This window comes from Varanus komodoensis, unplaced genomic scaffold (assembly GCF_004798865.1).
Source record: "Varanus komodoensis strain SLA01 unplaced genomic scaffold, ASM479886v1 scaffold12, whole genome shotgun sequence".
NCBI classification, from domain to species: Eukaryota; Metazoa; Chordata; class Lepidosauria; order Squamata; family Varanidae; genus Varanus; species Varanus komodoensis.
Genome location: NW_025335349.1, coordinates 27,217,198 through 27,243,482, shown reverse-complemented (window position 1 = coordinate 27,243,482; position 26,285 = coordinate 27,217,198). Strand labels below are relative to the sequence as shown.

General features: G+C 41.3%; 2 protein-coding genes across 10 annotated transcripts in view; both read left to right on the top strand.

The window, feature by feature from the left end:
• The window catches only part of SCN8A (sodium voltage-gated channel alpha subunit 8), an 81,596-nt gene extending 72,594 nt beyond the window's left edge, over window positions 1-9,002 (top strand). For 8 of the 9 annotated variants that reach the window (XM_044422053.1, XM_044422050.1, XM_044422051.1 and 5 more), the window contains 5 exons: window positions 1,065-1,118; window positions 2,619-2,756; window positions 3,686-3,790; window positions 4,826-5,096; window positions 7,514-9,002. In XM_044422053.1, coding sequence (XP_044277988.1) covers window positions 1,065-1,118; window positions 2,619-2,756; window positions 3,686-3,790; window positions 4,826-5,096; window positions 7,514-8,658 — 1,713 coding nt within the window. In that variant the 3' untranslated portion in view covers window positions 8,659-9,002. Of the gene's footprint in view, window positions 1-1,064; window positions 1,143-2,618; window positions 2,757-3,685; window positions 3,791-4,825; window positions 5,097-7,513 lie in introns of all 9 variants that reach the window. The other variant, XM_044422049.1, reaches the window with a different exon arrangement.
• Window positions 9,003-22,565: 13,563 nt separating this feature from the next.
• Window positions 22,566-25,845, top strand: LOC123019338 (methyltransferase-like protein 7A). The gene is made up of 2 exons (XM_044422178.1): window positions 22,566-23,176; window positions 25,468-25,845. Exons 1-2 carry the CDS (start codon window positions 22,682-22,684, stop codon window positions 25,702-25,704), a joined length of 732 nt encoding a protein of 243 aa, XP_044278113.1. The 5' UTR covers window positions 22,566-22,681; the 3' UTR covers window positions 25,705-25,845.
• The last annotated feature ends 440 nt before the right edge of the window (window positions 25,846-26,285 follow it).

Genomic DNA, 26,285 nt, shown 5'->3' with positions numbered 1-26,285 from the left:
TAAAATCAAAGTAATAAAAAAAGAATAGCTTTAAACAAAACAAACAACCCAGCAGAACACAGAATGTGACACTTTAAAAGCATTCTGGATTTCAAACAAAGCTTTCAAAAGAATAAAAAAGCCAGATTTACAGGGATGGAACTCCAGTTGTTTTATAGAAAATAATTGCTTCTTTGTTCTAAAGTCTCTTTTTTTCCTTAATAACATGTTTAACCTTGACTATCAGAAATGTAGTATTACAAAGATATTGTACAGTGTGTTATGCAGTTCATTATTACATTTATATGCCACATTTTTTGCTTCAAGGAATGCAAGGTGGTTTACATAGTCCTCCTCTCCATCTTTTCCTCACAACAGCCATGCGTGGCAGATTAGTCAGTGACTGGCCCAGTGTGGCTCCTGGCTAAATTGGGACTAGAACCCAGGTCTCCTGAGTCCCAGTCCAAAATTCCCACCATTATGCCACACTGGCTTTCAGTGTTCAGCTTCAGTGTTTTTAATAATAATAAAATATCATCCATTGTATATTGCATATCATGTAATATTGACCATAGACAGTACATTATATACCATTTACAGAGAAGGCATTTCATACTCCCCCCCCCCTTAAAAAAAATGGTCCAGTGGCCAAAAAAGAATGCAACTGAAATCCACTGGTCTTCAGCAACTAAAAGAAAATTCTTCAGTTGTGATTCTTCCTAAGGAAATACTGTCTAGACCATAATCTGGATAGCTCCCATGAGATGGCGTCAGGAAGAACTGGCCTTGGAGCTCAGAGTACCTTACAGGGTTGCAGTCTAGCGATTACTGGGAGGCAAAAAAGCTTTTCTTGGAAGAAAGAATGAAATAGAGAGGCAATAAAGTCCTATCAATAGGCCTAAGTAAAAATATAAAAATCATCATCATCATGAACGAAATATTTAATATCTTCAGTGAAGTAACCTCCCAAGGGAAACAGTCTATTAATGTTCTTTCACACTATTCTCATCCCCTGTTCTGGTATATGTTTTAGAAGGAAGGCTCAGCTCATCGAGAAAAAAAATGTGTGCTTTTTTTCCCCACAGGCTACCTTTAAAGGCTGGATGGATATAATGTACGCAGCAGTAGATTCCAGAAAGGTGAAGTATCTCTATCCTGTCATTGTTACCATACAGCAGCTTTTAAAAATAATTGTTTCCATATGATTTTATCTGAGGAAGAAGGGTTCCTTGCAGGGCCAGAGCTGCTGAGATCACAGGGCAAAGTCACAGAGGCCGTCTGTGATACCAATCCAGCCTCTCCCTGAATGCACAGAACTTTCACTGTGTGCCTATAACACGAATATACACATGGGAGGTGCAAGCCAGAAGAACGGATTCGGGTGCTGCAGAATCCTGCACCACTGAAGGAAAACCTGCTCTGGCAGAAACTTTATGTAGATGCCTGGGTTGGGGGAGTGGGGAGGGCTGTGCCTTCTGAGAGTGCATCTCGGGTCTCCAGCCCATGGGCACTCCTCTTCCTTCAGAACCTTGTTTGCCGCTTGCCAGCCTTCCTGTCCCTCCTTATAGGGCTGACACATTCCCGAGTGAAGCAGAGCTCTCCCTTGCCATGTTGATTTTCAAGAATGGCTCTGACTGGGTCCAAGCTGCTTTCCTGGAAGATAAAAGTGATGTGTGACTGGAGCCTGGCACTGAGCTTCACAGATGTTCAGCCACACACGTGAAGTTAGAAGACAGGCTGAGCAGGGCTGGGGGAAGTGACAGGAAGCATCTTGGAACCATGGGGGGGGGGGTATTAAAGAGAAGGAAGGGTTTTGCTTCCCTCCCTCCCACCTTCTTTCTCCCTCTCTCTCTGTTACATGGTTGGTTGGTTTGGGCATGGTGTGTTTTGCCTGGGTTTGATGGGAAGAATTAATGAACTATTTTGTTGGGAATTTCAAAAATCAAAACAACCTGAAACAAAAAATGGAGAAATAAAATAAAATGTTGCAGTTTTCTTATAAGAAATTGGAGTGAATCTACGCTGAATACATATTTACTTGTATCCCTTTATGTGCCACGCAAAGCAAAATGTGTGACTGTTCTTAGGGACAGGAATGCATACATTTCAATACAGGCAGCCCAGGGATGTGGGAATGGTCTTATGTTGGTGGGTGTTTTCCCTATGAAATGGGTCTTTTCTTGTGCTTTGAGGGGCAGGGGGGGCATTTCGTGTTCAGGCGCTCAGAACTCCCTTTTGCCTTGTATCCCATTTCTTAGGCAAATTGCTTCTTTCTGAGCCTTACCAATTTGCCTTCTGTGAAATGGGTTTTGAAGTAGAAAACTGGATTCAAAACAATGAATCCACTCTTTTGGATTCAGACCCAATGTTTGTGTTGTACTTAGATTCTTGGACAAATTACTTTGCCTGTAGCCTCATAGGAGCCATTGTGAAAGGGGAACCACCTCCCGGCAGCCATTTTATGACAGAGCGCACAATACTTTCTCAAAATTCCAGATTTTGCCCACCAACCCAAACAGCTGACAGTGTAAATCAGAAAGATTTCCAGGAAGAATTTAAAGACCTGAGCCTCTTGATTCAAACCTTACTTACATATTCCAGCATCTGAAACATATAGATTTTTTTTCTTGTGCATACAGGAAGATCAGCAGCCAAAGTACGAGGACAACATCTACATGTACATCTACTTCGTCATCTTCATCATCTTTGGATCCTTCTTCACTCTGAACCTCTTCATTGGTGTCATTATTGACAATTTCAATCAGCAAAAGAAAAAGATAGGTCAACTTTTCATGCTAACATGCATGCCAGATTCCCCCACTTTTTTTCCTGCAAAGAAACATGGATTGACCAAACGTGCAGTTCCCCCAAACTTGTAGCTAATCTAAGATTTAAGTAACCAAATGATGATTCATACATCCCACTGGAAACTAGAATCATCACAAGCTGGCATAAATGTGTTTAATCACAGATTACACGTTTGGATAGAACTTTCATGTTCCCTCAGATCAATGTTTCTGTTTTAGAATGCAATTCTATGTATATTTAGATTTTTTTAAATTCAGATTTTTAAAATTAATTTTAATTTAGACTTTTTAATACTTGTTTTTTTTAAAGCTGTCTTTATACCATTCAATTTCAAGCAACTGTTACTTCACAGTTTGTACTTCTGAATTGGACCTTAGGTCCAAAAGCTTCTGCAAGCGAACTAAATATATTCTTTGTCCTGTAAACCAGTGAGATGGTGTATATATATTCTCTAAATGAAGCGTTTATTTTGCACTATTTCCCACTCATAGTGGTTTATGATCTTTAGATGACATTGTGACCCTCTAGTTTCATTTCTGTTTGTAAATGTATGGGTCCTGGAGTATTATTTCTGATTGTGGAAAGACAATGCTGCTTCTACCTGTGTATTTGCATTATTCTGTTATACCACAGCGCCAAAAGGTTATGCAGTGGCGAAACATGTAAAGATACAATCCTAATGTAGCATTCAGATCTCAATTCTGTTATGAATCCAAAGTATATGCACAGAGAAACAGACTTATGTAAAAACATCTTTTTTTTTGTCAGAGAGCATGTAATTTCTTCAGCAGATACCATATAGACTAAGGAGAAATGCTTGCCCAGTTTGGTTGAAACTTCATCTTTAGACAATGCTGAACAGATTGTAACCAGCCTCCTTTCATTTCCCTTCCTTTACTTTGGAGGTCAAGATATCTTCATGACAGAGGAGCAGAAAAAATACTACAATGCCATGAAAAAACTTGGCTCCAAGAAACCTCAAAAGCCAATTCCAAGGCCTTTGGTGAGTTTTCAGATTTATCCTCAAGAAGTTATTCCTTGTTACCCTGAACTAGACATTTCATGATTTACTCCAGAGCATAAAATAGTTCCTCTTTCCCTACCATGACACAGTGAAGTATTTCCTCCATGGGGAGGCCCCATTCCTTGCAGATGGACAATTTATGAAATACTTGCCTCCTCAGGAAAGGAAGGAACCATCTCTTGATTTTGATGGGACAATAGTACAGTGAGGAAGGGCTGTAGCTCAGTGATAGAATATATGCTTTACAAGTAGAAGTTCCCAGGTTTAACTCCTAGCTTCTCTAAAATGGACTACCTGGAACCCTGGAAAGCCATTGCTGCCATCCAGGTTGACAATACTTGGCTAAATAGGCCGAAGAGATAATGATATATTCCATATGAGGCAGCTTTGCATTTGCCTAGCATCTCATGGTACATTACATAGGCAGCGATGATGGGCACATAAGCTTCGTTGGGCCAGGTAAATATGTGAAGCAGGTACAATAGAGGACATATATACCTGTTTGAATCGAACACTAATCCATAATTTCTTTAAGCCACAGATTGTTGAATTCAAGGTTGTCATGGTGTGTGATCCCAGGCACACTAACAGTCCATGGTTTGTTAAGCACAGACAGCCCAGAAAGAGAAGCCAGCCATTGTTTGTTGTTAAGATGTAAAATTGTTAAGCTGTAAAATTACTGTTACATGTTGTTATGTATAAACTCTGAACTGTGAGTTGTTCGTGGGTTTTATCAACAAGGTGATGGACAAAAGTGCTCAAAACACCCAGCTGTTCTACTAGGCGGTAAGAGTATCACAAAGGTATTTAGGATGTAGGGAAGGTAAAGGAGGAGAGAAACAAATAACTCAGGAACTGAGAAAACAAACCATAGTTTGCTCAATCATCTACCAAACAAACTCTGGACAGAGCAACAAACCATGGGTTAACCATGGTTTAGTGTTTTGTGCCAGCCAGGTCACAGTGAATCAACTAATGATACTAATAGGCATGTCCTTTTACTCTGGAAAACAGAACAGAATCCAAGGAGCTGTCTTTGATTTCGTCACCCAACAAGCATTTGACATAGTAATCATGCTGCTCATTTGCCTCAACATGGTGACCATGATGGTTGAGACTGACACACAGAGCAAGCAGATGGAAGACATCCTCTACTGGATCAACTTTGTCTTTGTCATCTTTTTCACTTGCGAGTGCGTGCTGAAAATGTTTGCCTTGCGCCACTATTACTTCACTATTGGCTGGAATATTTTTGATTTTGTGGTTGTGATCCTCTCCATCGTGGGTGAGTATACAGAAGTTTTTCCATGTTTTTGCACCACACCTGGTGCAACGTGCTTGGAAAAAATAGAGCATGCCATTGCAAAATGGGAAATGAAGACAAAGAAATCAGCTGAGTGTGATAGTGCAATTGAGTTTTATCAGGTGTTGAAATATGGAATCCTCAGGACTATAAATTCAATGGATACTTACAGGACAATCCTCTAAGGGGGTACTTAGAAGTGAGGTCCATTGAGTTTAATGGAGCTTACTCTCAGGTACATTGATTGATATAAACTTGAGTTCAATTTGAGTTCATATACAGATTCTTGACTCCAATTCTAAACACACTTCCATAGAAAGAAGCTCCATTAGGCACCATAAGAAAAAAAATTCTTAAAACCGCACAGTTAATACTTCAGGTTGATTTGTTTCCCCACCTGTAAAATGAGTGCAGCTTTCTATGGTTATTTGTGTGGATCTGGAGATCGCATATGAACACTGCTGCTCCAGTTGCAGGTGTGCAGTAGTCTTGCACATGCCTTCCTATGCACCTTTGGTACTTGTCTCCTCTGCTGAAACAAATAAGGAAGTTCGTACTCAGGCATATTGGAGAACGTGCAGAGCCCTGGATGCAGTCGATTCATGAACAACATTTAGAGCAACTGCAGAATTGCTGCGATGAATAAGAGCTTGCACAAATCCCCACTGAACACATCTAGCGTAAAGGTATGAAGGAATTTCAAATACAGGTCACCTTTAAGCCCTCTATAAGCACTTTTAAGCATCAGTGAAACAGATATAAGCCTGCATTTTAACACATTGTCCCATGACTTAAAAATGCATGAAGTTCGCTGGATAATACTTGAGTTGTTCAATTTATGTGTCACTTGAGGCAATTACACATAATTGTGTGCAACTGTATCTCATCTTTCTCGTAATTTAAAACAGCAGCAGCCTTGCGAGACTGCACATATAGTCCGAGGAACATGTGGGAAACTACACCTTTCTACTATAGCTACTTTTTGCTCAAAATTTATTCCTGCATGCCCCCAGAGCTGCTTTTTTTACCTGAAAGGGATCTGGAAAGAACAATCTGGGAAGGGGTTTTGAGCAGGGACATGGCTGGAAGATCAAGGATTCAGTCCTCCCTTTACTTCCCCACAGCCACGTTGCCCCCAACCCAGCTTTGGGTTGAATTATTTTCCACCATAAATTTGGCCTGCTCTTGCAAAGTGCTTGGATATAGCTGATATAGAATCCCCCAAGATTATTAGTCAGGGACAGGTGCTTCAAGCATGTTACCCCAAATTACATCAGTATTATTAGCAGCCTGCGGCTTTCCAGACCCAAGCCACATGGCTGGTATTGACCTTCAAAGCCTTGAATAGAATGGACCATCTAGAATGCTCCAAGAACCATTGCCTCTCCTATGAGCCTGCCTACATATTTTTCTCTTCCTTGGGGTCCCCACTCTGTGACCCCCTCTTTTAGAAGAACAGTAAGTGGCAATTCAGAGCAGGGTCTCAGCAGCAGTGGCACGAAGTTGTGGAAATCTTTCCCTAGGAATTTGAGTCTTGATCCTCCCCCTGCTTTCTTTGGAGCAATTAACCAACAGTTCTGTTGGGCACTGGGTTCCTTTGGCTAACATATTTTGTTCTGTGTTTTCTGCTTCTGTTGACATTCCCAATGCACTGGGGACAATTTCTATCATGTTGCTGGAATGATTGTTGCTTTTGCTATTTTGTATTGGACATCACTGACCGCTGGTCTCTTCATGAATGATGATGATAACTGACAAATGGAAAATCTCCCAATGAATAGCACAAGAGAGGCAGATGGGAAGAGAGACTATACTATTTTATCATTGGACACAGTGCAGAAGATCATGTACCTAATCATGGAGGACATTAGGATGTGTTACCCAATATGGTGCCCTTTTTACCCTATTAAATCTAGCCATGGTTACTCCAGTATCGGAGGCCATGTCCCTGTGTACATGAGTGGCTGAGGAACTAGATGAGAAACAGCTGTTGCACCCCTAGCCTGCCTGCAGGATCCTGTGGGCAGCTGGTTCGGTACAGGTGAACAGAATACCAGATTAGAGGAACCTGGCCTGACCCAGAAGGGCTTTTTTCATGTTTTGATGAGCAAGATACATTGCCCATTGTTTCACCCACATTCATATACACATAATGCATGTTTTAAAATAACCAAGTTAAAAATGCCATCTTGAAGGGAGTTTTGCTGATGTGATTACTAGATATTTCATCTAGGCTCAAATATTAAATTCCTAAAGATATGAAACCTGCCCATCTTGATGAAACCAGTGATCACCTAGTATTTTGTCTTGTCCCTGTGCAGGGTTACAACTGCATGCTTCTGGTATGAGATGACTTTAAAGAGCTGTAACACTTTTCCCTCCCCCCCATCTTGTTTAAGGTATGTTCTTGGCTGAAATCATAGAGAAATACTTCGTGTCACCCACCCTCTTCAGAGTCATCCGCCTGGCCCGTATAGGCCGTATCCTGCGACTGATCAAAGGAGCCAAAGGGATCCGCACCCTGCTTTTTGCCTTAATGATGTCTTTGCCTGCCTTGTTCAACATTGGCCTCCTGCTCTTCCTAGTTATGTTCATCTTTTCCATTTTTGGGATGTCAAACTTCGCCTATGTCAAACATGAGGCTGGCATTGATGACATGTTCAACTTTGAGACTTTTGGCAACAGCATGATTTGCTTGTTCCAGATCACTACCTCAGCTGGGTGGGATGGCTTGCTCTTGCCTATCCTCAACCGGCCTCCAGATTGTGATTTGGATAAGGAGCATCCTGGCAGTGGTTTCAAAGGCGACTGTGGTAATCCCTCAGTGGGGATCTTTTTCTTTGTTAGCTACATCATCATCTCCTTTCTGATTGTGGTAAACATGTACATTGCCATCATTCTAGAGAACTTCAGTGTGGCTACAGAGGAGAGCGCTGATCCACTGAGTGAAGATGACTTCGAGACTTTCTATGAGATCTGGGAGAAGTTTGACCCTGATGCCACTCAATTCATTGAATATTGCAAGTTGGCAGACTTTGCTGATGCTTTGGAACATCCTCTCCGGGTCCCCAAGCCCAACACCATTGAACTCATTGCCATGGACTTGCCCATGGTGAGCGGGGATAGGATCCACTGCTTGGACATCCTGTTTGCCTTCACTAAACGTGTGTTGGGTGATAGTGGTGAACTGGACATCCTGAGACAACAGATGGAGGAGAGGTTTGTGGCTTCTAATCCTTCCAAAGTGTCTTATGAACCGATCACCACCACACTACGGCGTAAGCAGGAAGAGGTCTCTGCAGTGGTCATCCAGAGGGCCTACAGGGCCCGCTTAGTAAGGAGGGGCTTCATCTGCCGAAAGCATGTCTCCAATAAGATGGAAAATGGAGGAACAAACAGGGAAAAAAAAGAGGGGACCCCATCCACAGCATCCCTTCCATCTTATGACAGTGTAACTAAGCCCGAAAAAGAAAAACAGAGGGCCGAAGATGGGAGACGGGAAAGAGCAAAAAGGCAAAGAGACGTCAGGGAATCCAAATGTTGAGATGATCCACAATAATAACTGTAGAAAACTTGTGAGCGGAAAAGATTGTTTACAAACTTCCTGATAAAATATATATCAATAGCGAACAGCTGTGGAGACACTTTATCTGAAGATCTTATACCAAACATAGTCTGCTTACTGTGTGACCATGTTGCATCTCAAAGCAGTGATCTACCACCTGTTTAACGGACCCATCTAGACAAATATATTTAAAAAAAACAGGAAACAATGCAAAGGCGAAAAAAGGATTTTATACTGTCTGGGCAGGTGGATACTGCATGTTCCACATCAGTCAATGCAACTTAGGACAAGCAAGCAAAATAAAACACACACACTTAAGGAAAAAAAACCCTGCTGCTTTAGAATTCATATATTTTTCCAAAGCAGCCAAAATGGATTTTATTTTTCTCATTTTATTGAAAGAAAACCCAGAAAAAAACATAACTTTCAAGGGTTGGTTTGTTCATGCAAAACTAGATTTTCATACTTGACATTTAGTTTAAGCAGCAAAAAACAAAATTAGAACAAGGGAAAAAAACAAAGCAACAACAAAAAGCTGAAATGAAACGACACATATTTAGCCCATGTCATTTAATCATCATAGTTTCTTTGGTATTTATTATCTGCATACTTCTTTATTATATGGGCTTCACCATGGTTTGAAAGATAAAGGTAATCAGGTGTTTTCAGCCTGCCAATCTTGCTCAGGCTGATTCCAAAAATAAAATAAAATAAAATTGTGCTCGTTTCAATGCATAGAAATGATTTGCATGATGGCATGCTGTGATCAGGAATCATGCATGAGGAATCATACAACCACAAGACACTCAATACGCTGACCAGGCCGTGCGTTAAGCCATATGTTCAAGGCACTCCACTGACTACGGCACACTGTATTTGGAGAGTTATTCTTAGTATAACTATGCCCTTCACCAAGTTACCAGTTCTAAATCTTTCCACGCACCCTCCCATAGGAAGAACAAAAGAGAAACCAACCAATGACAAAAATCTGTTTATGTGTATGTCTAATAATCTTCATGCAGCCATATATTTCTTTGCACTTTTTAAAAGAAACACAGAACAAAAAGGAAAACCTGAAAATGCTGCTCTAAAACCCTTCTGATGGGTAAACCATTCAAAAAATGGTTTCTAATACAATGCCACTCTTAAGGAGAACTTTAGGGCTTCATGAAAACCCACCCAATAATTTTGTATCCTGCAATATTTACAATTACTCTTCAGCCTCCATTCTGCAGTGTAGACACTTTCTTTTCCAACAGAAACAAGATGTGCTGTAGGGAACTACACATTATCTCTCAAAGGTGCAATTTTGAGCAGCTATATCAAGCAATCCTACAGGGAGGGGGGATATGATGGGAGTTTACAGCATTTTGTGCCATATTCACATGCAAATCGTTGCATCATTTTGGGGTGTTGATGTGAGAAATGTACTCATGGGGCACAAGCTGATTTCCGGCAAAGTGGACTCTACTTAATGTTCTTCCATCCACCGATCTCCTACAGCTTGCATCAATTTAATTTGCTCCAAGAGCTGCCTTTTTTCCCTCAGACAAGCAAGCCAATCTTTCTTTTGTTTTGTTTCATTTTGTTTTAATAGCCATTAAATAAGACATCTTAACTTTCAGTGAGCAAAGTAGCAGTGTGACTTGGGTGCAGTGCTGAGAGAAAAAGTGTCATATAGGACATGTGCCTTCACCAACTTTGCATTTCATCCCACATTATTGTATAGTAATAATTTTAGCAGTCCTGTAAATTCAGGTAGGGATGAAGAGCTACCTCTCAACTAGTCTGATCTCTTAATTGATGGGAGTCTCACCTAGGAGGAGGGGGAGACTAAGTTTTGTGTTTCTAGGTGGTACCTGGGCATCTTCCATTTTTGTGAAATGTTCCATTTTATCACCCTCCACAAAATCAGTTGTCCCATTCTTTTCCCTTTCTGGGCACAGGTAGTTTTTGCTGGTGGGCCACAGGCTGCATTACACTACAACCAAGACTATGTTCCATCATGCAGCTTAAACAGAAGGTGTGTGGATGCTGCTGTTTATTTCTAGAATGTCAGTAGTAAAGTAGATACGCTGAACATCTTGAACATAATGAAAGGAATCAAGCAGTTAGAATGTGGACCAAACAAATAGTATCTATAAAGGGCAAAATAAAGTCTAGAAATAATCACCCAAAATATTCCAAAAGGAAAATAAGCAGAAAATAACAACACCTTTGAGATAACTGGCAGAGGGTTGCACTATAGAATCTCACAACCTAGACACCTATTACACTGGTCATGCAGAAAGCAAGCCATTTAATAGACATCTGTGCCAAGTTGGACTTTTAAAATGCATAGTTTAGCTCTTATCACATCAGTGGAAGAATTCTACTGTACCAAATATCACAAAAATCAAAATATTTCTGTCCTCTTAGACTTACCCCTCTTAACTCCTACAACATGTATAATAATAAATAAAAATGACATGCATATGTACAGGCAACATTGTAAACAGCACAACAACAAGAACAAAAGCTGAAAAGTGTGGTTGAACTTTTTTAAAAAATACTATAAATACTGTAATATATCATTTTATTTTATTGGCATGCCTTTTTGTAAATAACAAAGGACTACAAAAATTAAATAGAATGGCTTCTGGCTTATGCCACTGTCCATGTTTAATTTTATATCTCTCTATATATATGATACATTTTTCTTTCTTTTTTCCACTTTTGAGATGATGTCAATTTATGTACATCCCCACAGAGGGAAAAATCCTCCCAGACACAGAGCAAAGCTTTATTACAAAATTATCTTTAGAACAACAGAAATATTTAGACTATATTTTGGTTCTAAGGTGTAATATATTTTGACCACTTCTATGCAAGATTTGGCTAAGTGTCATAATTGTTCTTTAGCTGGACTACCATTCCATATGGAAAGCTTGGTACATGTAGTGTTCGTGCTGTCAAATTTTATTAAGCAATTTTTAGTAAAAATGCCCTGCTATCTATATTTACATTGGGTCATTATTTAGTGATACTTGAACTTCCATACATTACACTAGCTTTGCTTTAAAATAAACGCTATTAACAAGCAGCTTCAAAGCTGTGGCTATGCCCTTCTACTAAAATGAATACATCAACTTTTTCCTAGTTTCTGCACTACACTTCATCTATATTTCATTTTAGTTTGTTTAAACAATCACCCCAATCAACCAGATGTTGGAAACTCATTCTGTATCTATCTATATATGCATTAAGATAGGCGCAGAACATTTGGGAAATCTTGTTAGAAATGAATGATCATGTAACAGTACATTGGGACATACAGATGCCATATAAAGGCATAAAATCAAAGGATTTGGCAGTAAAGGAGCCTGTTAGTTTAATAAGCATGCCAATGCTTTTCAGAGAAAACTGGTCAAAAATAGAAACCATTCAGAGAGATTTCAAATACAAACCAGATGCAAAATATGATTCTAATAAATTTGCTGCTATGCATTTGGTACTGTTTTAAGTCCAACCTTTTGACTCCTCCCACCCCCCAGTTCCACCAGAAATGCTACTGTGTAAAGTTTTGTTGAAGTGATGTTTTTATGAGAATATTTAAATTGGTACTTGCTCCTTTGTTCACACAGCTTTTTGAACTGGAAGAATAATCTGAGGTTAGGAGATCTGGGCACATAGTCAGAGGAGATTCCTAATAGGCCAACAATCAACAGTAGAATGCTTTGTGGGATTGGCAAATGAAGTCTTTGGGACATGACTAGTAAGGGACATGACTAGTAAATAAGGCCCTGAGAGAAGGGACGGCACAGGGGTCACGGAAAGTGGAAAGCCGGGGGCAGGGGAAGAAGAGAGGGCAGAATCATGGAAATAAGTGTGGGAAGGCTGAAATCGCTGTGGGACAAACACCCTCAGGTCTGAAAAGGTGAATCCTTCAAATAAGCCCCCAGACTAATTTGGGGATAAATCTTATGCCTGGGCTTGCAACTTTGCACAAACTCACTGCACCCCAATTGCCTTGTCTACCCCTACCTTACTTCCTGAGCAAACAAAACTGAGGGTATTGCTAATACCACACAAGCTTGCAAATGAACTGTAAGCTTGACTATAGGCCTTCCAAAAAAAAGCAGAAATTCAACAGTGTAATTTATGAATACAGACATGATTCTAGAAATCATTTCAAAACTGTTCACTTAGTAAGAAAAATCTGTATCTAACATGTTAAATATTTTAAATTATTATGATTTTGAAAACTGCAAATACTTGCATATTTTTGTGAAAGTGTCAACAATCCAAGTTTACTTTAACCAAAAGACAACTTTGGTTTACAAAAATTCTTAGTGAAACCCAAAGCAAAATCAAACACAACTGAAACTTTGTATGAAGGTGGTGAAATCTAGAATGTAAAACTTATTCAATGTGCTCATTTTTATCTATGTTATTTTACTAGAAGTTATTTTCATTCTGTTAGAGAAGTCTCACTTATTTTAACAGATTTACTGTTGACAGTTGGAAGGGGTCGGAGGAAGGAACCCTGCACCTAAATTTAAATAGTTGTATCAGTGCAAAAATTTGTTGACCAGCCCTTCGGACTGTAACACTTCCGCTGTGAAGAACTTGGATTTTCATAAGCTTAGAGAGCAGGAAATGGCTTGTCCTACATGTGCTAAATTGTGTTAATTTTTTAAACTTACAATCCCTCAGTTGCATCTTGCATTCAGTCTTCCTGCTTAGACTTCCTGAGAAAGGGTAAAGGCAGAGGAATCAAACTCAGCAGTCATGTTTTCGCAAGTCTATTAAAGATATGTCTCTGTCCTAGCCAATGTTGCAAGTAGCCAGTAAGACTCATATTAGAACTGAATAGGGGCCATCCTTAGTAGTAACACACATGATGTGTGTGCAGAAGGCCCCTGGTTTAACCCCTGCCTTATTCACTTAGAAGGACTGGGTAGCAGTAAAGACCAGGCCTGAGACCTTGGAGCAGCCTAGTTAGACCTAGTATGGGGCTGCTTCCTATGTTCCCATTATTAGATGACTTGGTGGTTAGCGGAACCAACCTGGGTATTAGAAAATAACACATTTGGAAAAACTATACAGCAGCTACAAGGCAAAGAACCCAGAGTAAAAATTCCCAGTTCTACAGTTAAGGGGGAAGCTGCCTTGATATCTGTTTTGTGCCATATCTACAGCGATCATGTAAATTGTAAGAAAAGGAATGAAGTGTCTGGTGTTGGAAAGTGGATGTGTTGGGTTGATGAGTCATATGTAGTTCTTTGCCACATGAACAATTGCAGCTATCCAGCAAGAAGGATGTGACCACTGTGTCATCATTGCCATTTGTTTGAGGCACAAATGGTTTGATGGACTGCATGAAAAACTAGAGGAAGCATCAGTGATGCATCTCTGAAGCAAACTGTCACTAACAATTGATTTATTGTCATCCTACCAACTTTGTGTTTCTTATGTATTAAAATTCAGGAGAGGAAAGACAAAAACTAGCCTGAGCAAATCATGTTAGGATACTAGTCTTGCAATTGAGAAAAAGTTGCCCATTTTTTATTTCCTCCACTATAAAATGCCTGCCTTGAAAGGTACATTCAAGTAGAGCAAATTGGTCCACCTTTTGTCCAGTAAGAATATTTACTTAGGCTGCTACTATGAATGTATACAACTGAATAATCAGGCCAACAGATTAATAGTATATGTATAGTTTGGGAAAATGAAATGTGGCTTACTATATACAGCTGGGGCAGACACATATTTCTTGCTGTAAAGTGTTTTCAGTGTGTACATTCCATGCCTGAAGAAGCAGTGGATGAGGCCACTGCTTGTTTGGAAAGACATTCTCCTTTCAAAGTTTACATGGATATGGCTTTGAAGTATTTCCCAAAGTTTGTAATGTAATGTAATGCAATGTAAGGGGGGGCAGGGAAATAACAGAATAGCTTTGAAGTGGCTTGCGTTTGTATGAAGAAGCAGATCAAAGTGAAGGGCTCCAACGCTATGGTGATGAGGACCATTAAAAAACTGTAGTTTGAACCCATTGTCTGTTCCATCACCATGTTGGGGACTTAAGTTTCCAGGTTATATGCCCACATGAAAACTCCCTTACCTAATCTTACAGGTAAGCTCCTTCAGTCAAGTTCCCACTGCAGTCTTTGCTATGTACACATTACTCCTCCCCACCTGGAAGGTTCTCAGGTTGATACTACTGTGCTTGCCTTCGCACAGGAAATGGGTAACTTTGCATTACCATCGTTCCATGTCCTTTTCTCCTTTTGCTGTAACGTGTATCTTGGTAACATTCTCTCCAGAAACAGTATGTATTAGGCCTTTAGTTCTGCACAGATCAGTGGACTCCTGGACCACAGCTTACAGCAGTTCTGATTCCATCCACTGGATGGGGGTAGCATGCCTACACACTGCACTTTAGATTCTCTGTTCCTGTCAGCTTTGTGCATTTTCTTTTGAATCTTTCCATTTAAAGGGCTCAGGTGTGCGTGTGACACCTTTGCTTCACACACTCACTTTGTCAGGTGGTTAAGAGCAAATAAATAAATTAGGTCATGGGTCACTAACCACTTGTTTTTTCTAAGATCCTACTATGGTGCCATCAATTAGAGTTTCCTACATGACACTTTTCCTATGTGGAGATCACCTCTGCGGGAAAAACTGTGACAAGCTTCTGCTGTGCCTATTTGGCCATGAAAACACAAGCTGGGAAGGATCTAACCTTTCAGGCGCTGCACACGGCTCACACAAGCAAAGCTCAGAGCGTGCATCCGAGGTCACACCCATCACAATGGGCCCTCCTTCTCTGCCCAGGGTTTGAAATTTGCTCAGAAATGGGTCTGTGTATGGTCAGACATGCCTACTGGTCACTTCCTCCCTTCATTTATATTGCGATTTTTACATTTTTATCTCAATCTTCCTTCCAGAAGTTAATGCAATCACACAGACACACATCAGGCTGATGTACACTGGGGAAGGAATCATTTTGTACCTGGCCCAAAATTAGTGTATGGTGGACCTTACAAACTGTGTGCTAATAGCAAAATAAACATTCCATGTTTCCAAAGTGACAGTGAACTTGTCTTTCCCACCACACCAAGGTAATCTCCATGTTGGGAAAACACCATGTGTGAAGCCATTGCAAGGGAAATTAAGAGATCCTACCCACTAACACCCAAAATACAAAATAATCCAAAAATTAAGCTTCCTTTTACCAATAAAAGGGAGAGAACGAGAATCTTCTATTAAACTAGGTTGGAGTTTTGCAATGTAGAGGAATTTGACAGAAAAGATTTACATAAAATCTCCAAGTTGGCTAGAATTTGTATTGAATTACGTGTCAAGTCTCTCTCCCCCCTTGCCCAAATTCCACCTTATGCTGTTGAATGTTGCACCTGTATAGAGAGGTGTAGGGTGTGGGAGGGGGGGAGTGAGTGTGAGTGGGGGCATATCTGGAAAGTGCATTTTGTAAAGAAGAAAGTGAAAACTCTTTTCTGGTGTTAGAGTTGGATTGTGCAGAACATGACTGGTGATTCCTGTTTCTAGCTGCACCATTGTGTACATGTGTGTGTGGGGAGAGAGAGAGAATGAGACCCTGAGCAAGTCACAACCTCTCTATGTGCCTCAGTTTTACCCGTCTGTAAAATGGGTAATCACCTACCTCACAGGGGTGTTGTGAGGCTTAATTTAATTTATGTTGTTCAAATGCTTTTCTGAGGTTCACAACTGAAAGTGCTGTTCTAGATGTGCACAGGACAGAACCATGAACTAAGGGGAAAGCATAATGAGAAGGTGCCATTAATGCTGCTATTTAAGAACGTCACTGCTACAGCTTTTTTCAACTGATATCAGGGCAACTCTTTTATTTCCTGCTGCACTTTGCTTGCTCCCCCTCAATAATGCATCTATTTCCACTCCCTTGAAATCCCAACCTCCAGATTTTGTTCTGTTTTAAGACAATAACAACAAAAAGGAAACGGAAATTTGGGGGAAGGGTGAGGAGAGGAGAACAAGAACATGTGTTTAAAAGGAAAGAACTTCTACCACAAAATAGTCGGGTTGAAAGAGTAACGTCTTATTTGATTTCCTTTGTACTGTACATCTTTTTACTTTGGAATTTGCAATAAAAAGGTATGTCCATCTTGTTTTAACCTCTTCTCTTGGATAAAATATCCTGTCCCGTCCCTGGCGACCAGCACTGCCTCAGCAACCCTTCATCCCTGTTCATCTAAGGCTGCAAGTAATACCAGGGGGTTCAATCAGACTTAAGATGGTTTTAGTTCATTCATACTGAAATCAATGGGAGTTAAGCCAGGAGCAATGCAGCCGTCCCAAACTCCACTGAAGACCAGCTGAAGGGGATTCAGATGGGGCAGAAGTTCTGTTCTGATGGTGGGGGAGGCTTGGCCCCTGTATTCCTACAGAGGGCTCTGCAAGCGTACAAGTACTTTCATGGGCCAAAACATGTCAGCTTGCTGGTGCCTTGGATCCTTTGCCCCTTCTTCCCTGCTGCAAGCCTCATACTGGGCCATGGTGTGAGACCTGCAGATAAGGGCCTCTCTTACATGGTCATCCACCTGATTACTCTTTCAGGTGGGCAAATGAGAAGAACCTCTAGCTGACCTTGCAGTGCGGGCAGGCTGATGTGGGAGACTTCAGCTGAATTGAGCCCAAAGGGTTTTATTAAAGAATGCAAATTCTCAATAACAAAGCAGGATTATTTGAATTTACTTGACCATGGATATCGGCCGGCCGTGCGATCATACGAAAGCTGGCTACTGTGTTTCTCTGCCAAGGTTTCCCAAACTGTCTTGTTACTATTCCACAAGAGTTGGTGACACTGTACCTGGGAAAATTAAGTCAAAGTGTCTGATGCATCCATACTTTTATAACATGCTGGGCACAGAGGCTTTGTGCAGTGTTAATTCTCACCACCACCTGCCCTACAGTCCGTATAAGCAGCAGCATTACTGCAGACAGGGAGTGAGGTTGCACTAAGACTTCCCGATGCAGCCTGACTACCTGGACAGCTGTGAGAAGGCCTTCCAAGAGGAACTCCGTGGGCCACAACCAGGGCTCATCTCTGAACACTGATTGACTGGCAAACCAAATGGCAGCAACAGGAACCACCCAAGGCTGGACACAGCAATGCAAACTAGGGTCTGTGCACAATCCTCAGAACTGGTTGAGAAAATGCATACATGTCTTTCCAAGTGTAAGAGTTTTATGTCTGGGAAACAATGCCCTTGCGACCCACCCAAAGAGCTTGTTATTGGGTGGTTGATCCATAATACTGCATCCATTGGGAGTTTTCCTCGATCCAGAGCTGTCCCTAGAATCTCAGGGGACAGCTGTGGCCAGGAGCACTTTCCTTCAGCTTCTGCTGATTTATCAGCTGTGCCCCTATCTGGATGAGCAGTGCCTGGCAATGGTGACCCATGCACTGGTAACTTCCTGATTGGACTACTGTAATGCTCTCTTCGTGGATCTGCCCTTGAAGATGGTCTGGATACTTCAACTGGTTCAGAATAGAGCTGCCAGGTTGTTAACAGGGACCGGCAGGTATGAACATATAACACTGATTCTTTTCCACCTACACCAGTTGAAGTCCAGGCCCAATTTAAGGTGCTGGTGATGACCTATAAAGCCCTAAATGGCTTAGGGTCTGGTTACCTGAAGGAGTGTCTCCTTCCATATGTGTCTGCCCTCAAGATCTGGGGTAGAGGCCCTTCTCCAGGTGCTGTCCCAGAAGATTAGGAGGGTGACTACCCAGAGAAGGGCCTTCTCTGCGGTGGCGTCCCAGTTGTGGAATACGCTCCCCAGAGAGATTCGCCTGGTGCCGTCACTTTATTCTTTTCAGCGCCAAGCTAAACCCTTTTTATTTTCCCAATGTTTTAAAGTTTGACTGTTACTATGGGTTTTATTGTTGACTGGTTAAGAATTTGATTAGGATACTGTGTTTTTGTTTTATTTTGTCTTATTGTTAAACCGTCCTGAGACTACGGTAAGGGAAATAAATAGGTAATAAATAAATAAAATAAATCCAGAGCAGTGCCCACTCAGGTTTTCCAGAGCCTTTGCATATGACACGCCCAATGGACTCCCTGTTCTCAGTGAGTCTGCCCTTCACCACCATTGTCACATTACTGTTGCTCCTCTTCTTTCCCACCACTTTTACCACTTGCTTGCTTGACAGGCAGGGAGCCAGGCAGCAAGCAACCAGGCTGTAGCACCAAACGCTCCCCTCATCCCCTCCACACCATGGCCAGGGAGAGAAGTCTGTGAACAAGCAGTGAACAGTGGTGGAGAGAAAAAGTCACAGAAGCTTGCTGGGGCAGAGGCCATCCAGGCCATCCACAGTGCCCATGCCTAAGAGCCCTTGACTCCAGCCCTGAACCATTAGGCAAGAAGGAGCATCGCGCAGCCAGAGATACAATCAAGCATACCATTAAAAAGCAGCACAGTCAACTGTTTATTTTGTTTGTTACCACTGTCTGGGAGGGTAGCATCTCCGAGTTTCTCATTCAGGTGTTAAATTGCTTGCACCATCTTTGAACAGTGTATTACTTTTTCTATCATCAATAGAACTATTGTTAAGGTGCATTATTTTTATCCAGCCCTCTCCAAAGAGCTCAGGGCAGCATGCAAGATTCTCATGCCCCCTCCCCTATCTATTTTGCACACATACAGGAAGCAATACTGTTCTCAAAATACTTTTAACTCTTACAAACAGTTCCAGTCCCCAGCCTTAATGAAATATGGAGTCTCCTATTACTCTAAATTAAACAAGAGTTGTGTTTTTAAGAATTAGAAAAACATAACCTGCGTACTTTTTGGTCTATGTGACTTTAGAGAATCATTCAAGAGGAGAAGGAATTGAGAGGGAGACTTGTTACCACTACTATTTTCATATCCTGGAAGTTTTCCCACACACAATCAGACAGACAAAAAGATTAAAGCTGAATGCAAACTCTACTGGTTCCACATCAAGCCAGTTTTTGCTGTGTGTTTCTTCCCTCTCCCCATTGGTTTGTGTACCTAATGAAGAGAACTCCAAACAAAAAAGCTTGCTGTTGGTGATATTTTGATTGTGTGACTATTTTTTAATCATAGACCAACAAGGCAGGTATTGCTAATTACAGGATAAGCTGTGTTAGTGATGGGTATGGGCTGGGGAAGTTCTTTCTCAGATCTAATTCATTATTCCATTCTTGTTCAAGTTCCAACTATCGTATTTTCTTACTAACAATACATATTTATGCAACCATATTAGCACAAAGAGGTTCCAAGCATAAGGTTTAAAAAAAAAAGCTGTCCAGGTGGGGAAAAACCTAATCTGGGTGAAGACCAAAATTTAGTGCAAATCAGAAGAAACACCTAATGATATAGAACAAGATTAAGGAAACCAAATCTATCTTCTTTAACTGAAAGCAGCATTATTTTCAAAGATATTCATGGCAGAATGGAACCCCATAAAATTAATTTTAAAGCTAGAGGAAAGAGTAAACCCAGGTAATGTTTATATAGCTCAAGGTATAATGTACACCTAAGGTGTATTTACTTTTCTCCACAGCTCAGATATGCCCACCCATTTACATCTCATGTAATCTGACCAATCAGCTTGTTAAAGTTTAACTTAATCATTTGAGATCTATCTCAGGGAACTGACATTACACAATGAAACCTTGATGACATGGTCACAAAGGTTTACCAACAGTTTACCAATTCAGACTTAGTTCTGTGTCACACTGATCCGCAATTCGAAGAGACTCAGAAATCAGTTTCTTGTCAGGGCAAATAGGTTTATTTACAATTGAATGCATGGATCCATGGGCGCCTAAGAAGGAACACCCCATGTTAATGTCCTTAGGGTTATATAGAATACACAAGAGGGGAGTGAATACAATACACAGGAAGGTGATTGGATACTTTGATATGGATAGGAAAGTGATTGGATACAGGACACAGCACCATAACTTTAACAAGCCTACAAAACACAGAGATTACACTTTGACAGTTACCCACTAATGGAGTGGGGTCATCTGGTCTTCACCACCAGACACCGAGGCATCTTTTGATGTGTTTATGGCAAGGCAGTGAGGTGGAATGGTAAGAACTGTTTTTATGATTAGCCTGACAAAAGACCAAAGGTATCAATGAACTGCATCAACCTGGAATTGATTGTTCCAAAATAAACAGTAAATGATCATCAGCATAAAGAATAAATTTGAATTCTATACAATTATGCAAAAAGTAAGAATACTATTGCTTTGTTGTATGGAACATGGTATCAGGGGAGAAAATAGTCACATAGAACCTTTTTCTTTTCTCTTTTTAAACTTTACTTTAGATTTTGTTATAACTTTTTGAAATTCACAGTACAAATGTTATTTTAAATAATAATTCTGTGTGCATCAACATGTTCCTCTCAATGAGAGCTCTGCCAAATAAATGTCAGAACTAGATTAAGCCCCTGTTCTTATGGAGATCATCAGGTGTACCATTTTACTTTTCCCACACACCACTCCCCATGTACAATGAGGGCACTGTTGGGATGCTGGTTAAACCAGTTCCCTGGTTTAAACCTGTTGTACTTTTATTTGGCTTTACATGCATTTTATCTATTATAAGCTTGTTCATTTTGTGATGGGATTCCATGGAAGGCTGAGAACCAAGTCCACTGCTATATGCATACCCCCTATTCTAGGCTGGGTTCAATACTTTGATCACACTAGATCTCAAGTACTGGCTGTTGCCTGGGCATTAACAACGTATACACACAGTCCTGGGGAGAAACAGCGTGAGCGAACCTGCAAGCATATGGAACTTTGCCTAGCATAAAGTACTCCCTGCAGTAGTAGAATGGGTTTAACCTTCTATGCAGATGGATAATATTATCAACAGCAAAGTGTTCTCTTTTCGTTATAATAAAACACCTATAGAAGTCAGAAATATTCCTGCTTTATGAATAATAGATTGGGTCAGAAATGGAAAGGCTGGCTTGGTAAGGAAGAGAAATAATAAATTTCTTCGGCAGTTCCTTAATCTCTGGTCAGTTCTGAGAACACTGTGTGCTACAGATGGATTAGGCAACTGCTGTACCGTGACCTGCGGTGCAAATTCCATGCATGTTCAGTTAGAAAAAGTCCTACACTTCCCAACATTTGCCAGCTTGTAACCCGGAGCTGCAGGGCTTTTTTCTGTTTAAACATGCTTAATGATGGGAAAGCAGATTATTACCGAGTCCCACAGCTGAGAAACTGTTGGTCAATTTCTCCTTTCCCTGGAGTAATTCAATGAAATCCTCCACCCCCACAAATAGGGCAGAGAAATACGATTTGCACACAGCCAGGGCCATCTTAACTCATGGGCCTGATGGGCACTTGCCCGTGGGCCCCATACTAATCTGTGTATGTTAACCCTTCATTTTTACATTTTTATTCCCGTGAGTAGTTGTCTTAGGGGCACCAGTACACTGCTTTGCCCGGGGCCCATAATGCTATAAAGAGAGCCCTGCACACAGCTTCAGTTAAATGAGGGGCACGCTAGTTTTGTTAACGCTAGAAACGTCAATCAAGATTTTACCACCTTAACTTTCATCGCTTCTACACAGGAATGGCAGATAAGTGAGGGTGCTGGGTGCTAAAACCCACGCTCCCTTTCACAAACCAGAGTCTCAAGGGCTCCTCAGAAACGGGAACGAACATCAAAGCAGTTTTAACTTCCCTGCTGTGGATGTGTCTTAATAGCTAAGCGGAGGCTCTCTTGTTCTAGAAGGAACTGAAACACCTCGAGGCAGGGCCCGGGCAATGAGCCGCCCAGCAAAGTGCAATCCCCGAGCTCCAGTTCGCTCCAAGGTTGTGCAAGCGGCGGTGCCACTGTCACTTTAAGGGAGAGCTGGGACGGTGACTGGTCAGAGCCAGCTTGCTTGGGGAGCAGATTTCCTTGCAGCGGAAACGGCTGGTAGGAGAAGCCGCGCCTGGCTGAGGCAAAGTTCCGTATGGTGCTGATCCCTCTCCTCCGAGGATGTGTCCAGCTCCTCGCGCTGCCTGTCTATGTGCTCTCCTACCTCGGCCTATGGGATTTTCTGTGCAAAAGCGCCTTCCCATTTTTCATGGCCCGGATATCCAAAGTGTATAACAGAAAGCTGCATAAGGAAAAGCGGCAGCTATTCAGTAACCTGCAAGAGTTTGCCGGCCCGTCGGGCCGACTCACGGTGCTGGAAATTGGCACAGGCAGTGGGGCCAACTTCCAGTTTTATCCGCCGGGCTGCCGGGTCATCTGCACTGAGCCCAATCCCAAATTTGAAAAGTATCTCCGCCAGAGCGTGGCCGAGAACCCGCACCTCCAGATGGAAGGCTTCGTGGCGGCTCCTGGCGAGGACCTGCGCCCCGTGCCTGACGGCTCCGTGGACGTGGTGGTGTGCACGCTGGTCCTGTGCTCTGTGCCAAGTGTGCAGGCTGTCCTCGAAGAAGTCCTCAGAGTGCTGAGGCCGGTAAGGGAAAGCGCAGAGGCGGCTTAAGGGGCTGCGTGGGCCCGCAGAGCCATTTCACGGAGAAAGCAGGCGCTTCGGGCACGGGGATAGCTCTAGACAGGGGCAGCGATAGCTGAAGGAGGAGAGTCACAAAACCAGGCCCATCCGGAAAACTCTCTTCATAACGCGCCAAGTAAAGAAGGCTGCGGGGCACAAGAAGAGCAGTTCCGGGTCAAACCAAGGATCTTTCTAGTGTAGCCAACTGGGTGCCCATGGGAAGCCTACATACTGAACTTGAGCGCAACAGTACCATCCTGCCCATGTTCCCCAGCGCCTGCTGTAAACGCATACTGCTGCTGCTGCTAGAGGTAACATGTAGCCATTGGGACTAGTAGACATTAATAGCCTTCTCCATGAATTTGCCCAGTCCATCTCTGTGAAGTCCATAGCTTAGCTACACACTGTGTGGAGGACCTTCTTTTATCTGTTCTGAATTCCCCATCAGTCCTGTGGGTTCTAGAATTACGGGAGGAGGAGAAAAAAGTCTCCCTCTCCATTTTTTCCACACTATGCATAACTTTGAATACTTATATCATGTCTCCCCTTTCTCACCTTTTCTGTAAGCTAATCAAAACTATTATAACCTTTCTTCACAGAGGAGTTGCTCCATTCCTTGATCATTTTAGTGGCCCTTTTCTAATAAGCCAATGGTGAATTGTTTCCTTAAATCAGTTACAGAAGAGCAATTTTCATCATGAGTACAATAGGGGTAAAACTCACCCTACCTTACCTATCACAGCTTCATTGTTACCCCTATCTCCTGCACCTACTAATTCCATTAATCACACACAAAGCTATTATTATATTTATTTATATCCCACCCATTCCCAGTGACTAGGCTACAAGGTGGCTGCATTTAATTTGCATTTTGTTTAGGTCTGAAACTGAAGTTAGCAAACATCTTTCTATTATTCTGGTGGAAAATGGGCGTTGATTTTTACACAGGAGAGACCTAGTCATTTGCCAAAGCTGCTGGTTTTGGAAACTTTATTGGAAGTTTTAATATTGTGAATTTATAGGAAGTGTTATTTTAGTAGTGCAAGCCACCTAGGGATGCCATTGGTGGAATAGATGGCATATAAATATTTTAATAAATATCACAAGTCTTTCAGCCTTTCTTTTTGAAATAAACCCCATGTGATTCTGAGAGTGTATCTTTTAATAAATTTTTAAGAACTGTGATTCCCCCCCCCACCCCCATGAAAGTCAATCAGCATGCTATGGTCACTGAAAGTGCTTCTTTTTCTTATTTGGCTTTTTAATTTTAATTTTTCTATTTTTTCTTTTTATACTGCAAATCTTGGGTTTCTCCCAACCTTACTGATACTACCTGTTTGTATGTGGATAATGCCATATTGGCTATGTTATATAAGGCCACTTGAGTTCACTTTTGGTGTATAATTTGTCAAGATATTAGGTAACCTTAATTACAATGATTGGAATTCATTCTATCTTAGCAATTTACTGTTATACACAATTACAGCTGTACTGATAAACCCTCCAACTGAATACTTTTCCTACATCCTTTGAGTAATTTGAATCATTTCACTTAATAACTGTTCTCTAAACTCAGCTGATCCTGGAGAATCCTGATCTTTCTGAAATAAAACTGTATTGATCTAATGTAAACATTAACAAAGGAGAGTGAAGGTCAGGTTCTTTGTGGAATGAGTTTGTTCCCTTAATGTCATTTTGAAAAGACCATGTCCCTTGTGTACCTTCTGTACCTATGACAGATGGGGAACAGGATCTAAGAGGGTAGGTGCATTGATGCATACAGGAGTAGGTAGTCCATGAGGTAATTCAGAGGATTTAGAACTTTTAAGGTCAAAATCACCACTGACTTGGAGCAAAAACCAACTGCAACCCTGTGGTGCTTTCTTTGTCTGCAATAACAGTCTGGCCATTGCCTCTTGTACCAGTTTGCCTTCTGTATTTCATTGTTCATTTCATTTTTATTGTCAAGCAATGGGTTTTCTAATACACTTCATTCTATTCAAATTTCATTTTTGATGCATGGAAAAATGCTGAAATGGTTTAACTGCCAATTTGGTAAAAAAGCCTGGAGTTGTGCCTTCTGACTTGAACTTTAATCAAGTGTAAATTATTAATTACAGCTCCATTTTGCTTTTGCTCTGAGTTCTTAATTGTTGTTCAATGTCCATTGACTCAATGAATTTGCAGTGATCAGCATTTTTTTTCTTCTTCAAACAAACTAATTTTAAAGCTTTAATTTATGCTACTGTTCACAGGGTGGTGCATTTTATTTTATGGAGCATGTGGCAGCTGACCGATCCAGCTGGAACTACTTCTGGCAGCAAATCTGTTACCCCACCTGGAAACTTTTGGGAGATGGGTGTTCCTTGACAAGAGAGACCTGGAAAGACCTGGAGAATGCCAAGTTCTCTGACCTGAACCTGAGGCATATAATGGCCCCACTGATGCTAAGTTTTGTTCATCCTCATATTCTTGGGTATGCTGTGAAATGATGTCTCAGCCTTTGGGAAACATCTTCCCAGGGAGAGGTAGCCATGTGTCCCTAGAGACATTAAGGCTGAAATTGTATACTCATTTTCCTGGAAGAAAGCTTTATTGAAACTCAATGGGACTCACTTCTGCAGAAAAATGTATACAGTTGTATTGTCATTTGTTGAGTTCAAGGGAATTAATTCTGAAGAAGTTGACAGAGCATCCAATTATCCTTCCTGCATTCTGTAGAGTTTAAGTTCCTTGGCAAACATAGCTTGCAAAGTCTGCACTGCTTAATCAATGGTGACTGAAACTAGACTTTTTCTTGATTTAGGTTTGGAACTGGAAATAATACAATGTTAAGGTCACCTTTCTAGAAAGCTTATTATGCCAGCATTTCTTATGGATGTATAAGTTGCATCTGAAAGGCTCAGATTGCATTTCTCCAGCTTTGGATGGTGCATAAGCTGCATCCCCTCTTGGAAAGAAAGGATCTTTCCACTGATACCTATTCCTTAGGTTGCTAACCTCTTTGTACATAAATAATACAGGAATAAGCCACAAGGAAGTAAGTAGGGGTTGTTCCTGAATAAACATGCTT

Coding starts and splice junctions, on each gene's coding strand:
- LOC123019338 (XM_044422178.1), top strand. CDS start 22,682: ATGGTGCTGATCCCTCTCCTCCGAGGATGTGTCCAGCTCCTCGCGCTG. Junction 23,177..25,467: donor TCCTCAGAGTGCTGAGGCCG/GTAAGGGAAAGC, acceptor TACTGTTCACAG/GGTGGTGCATTTTATTTTAT.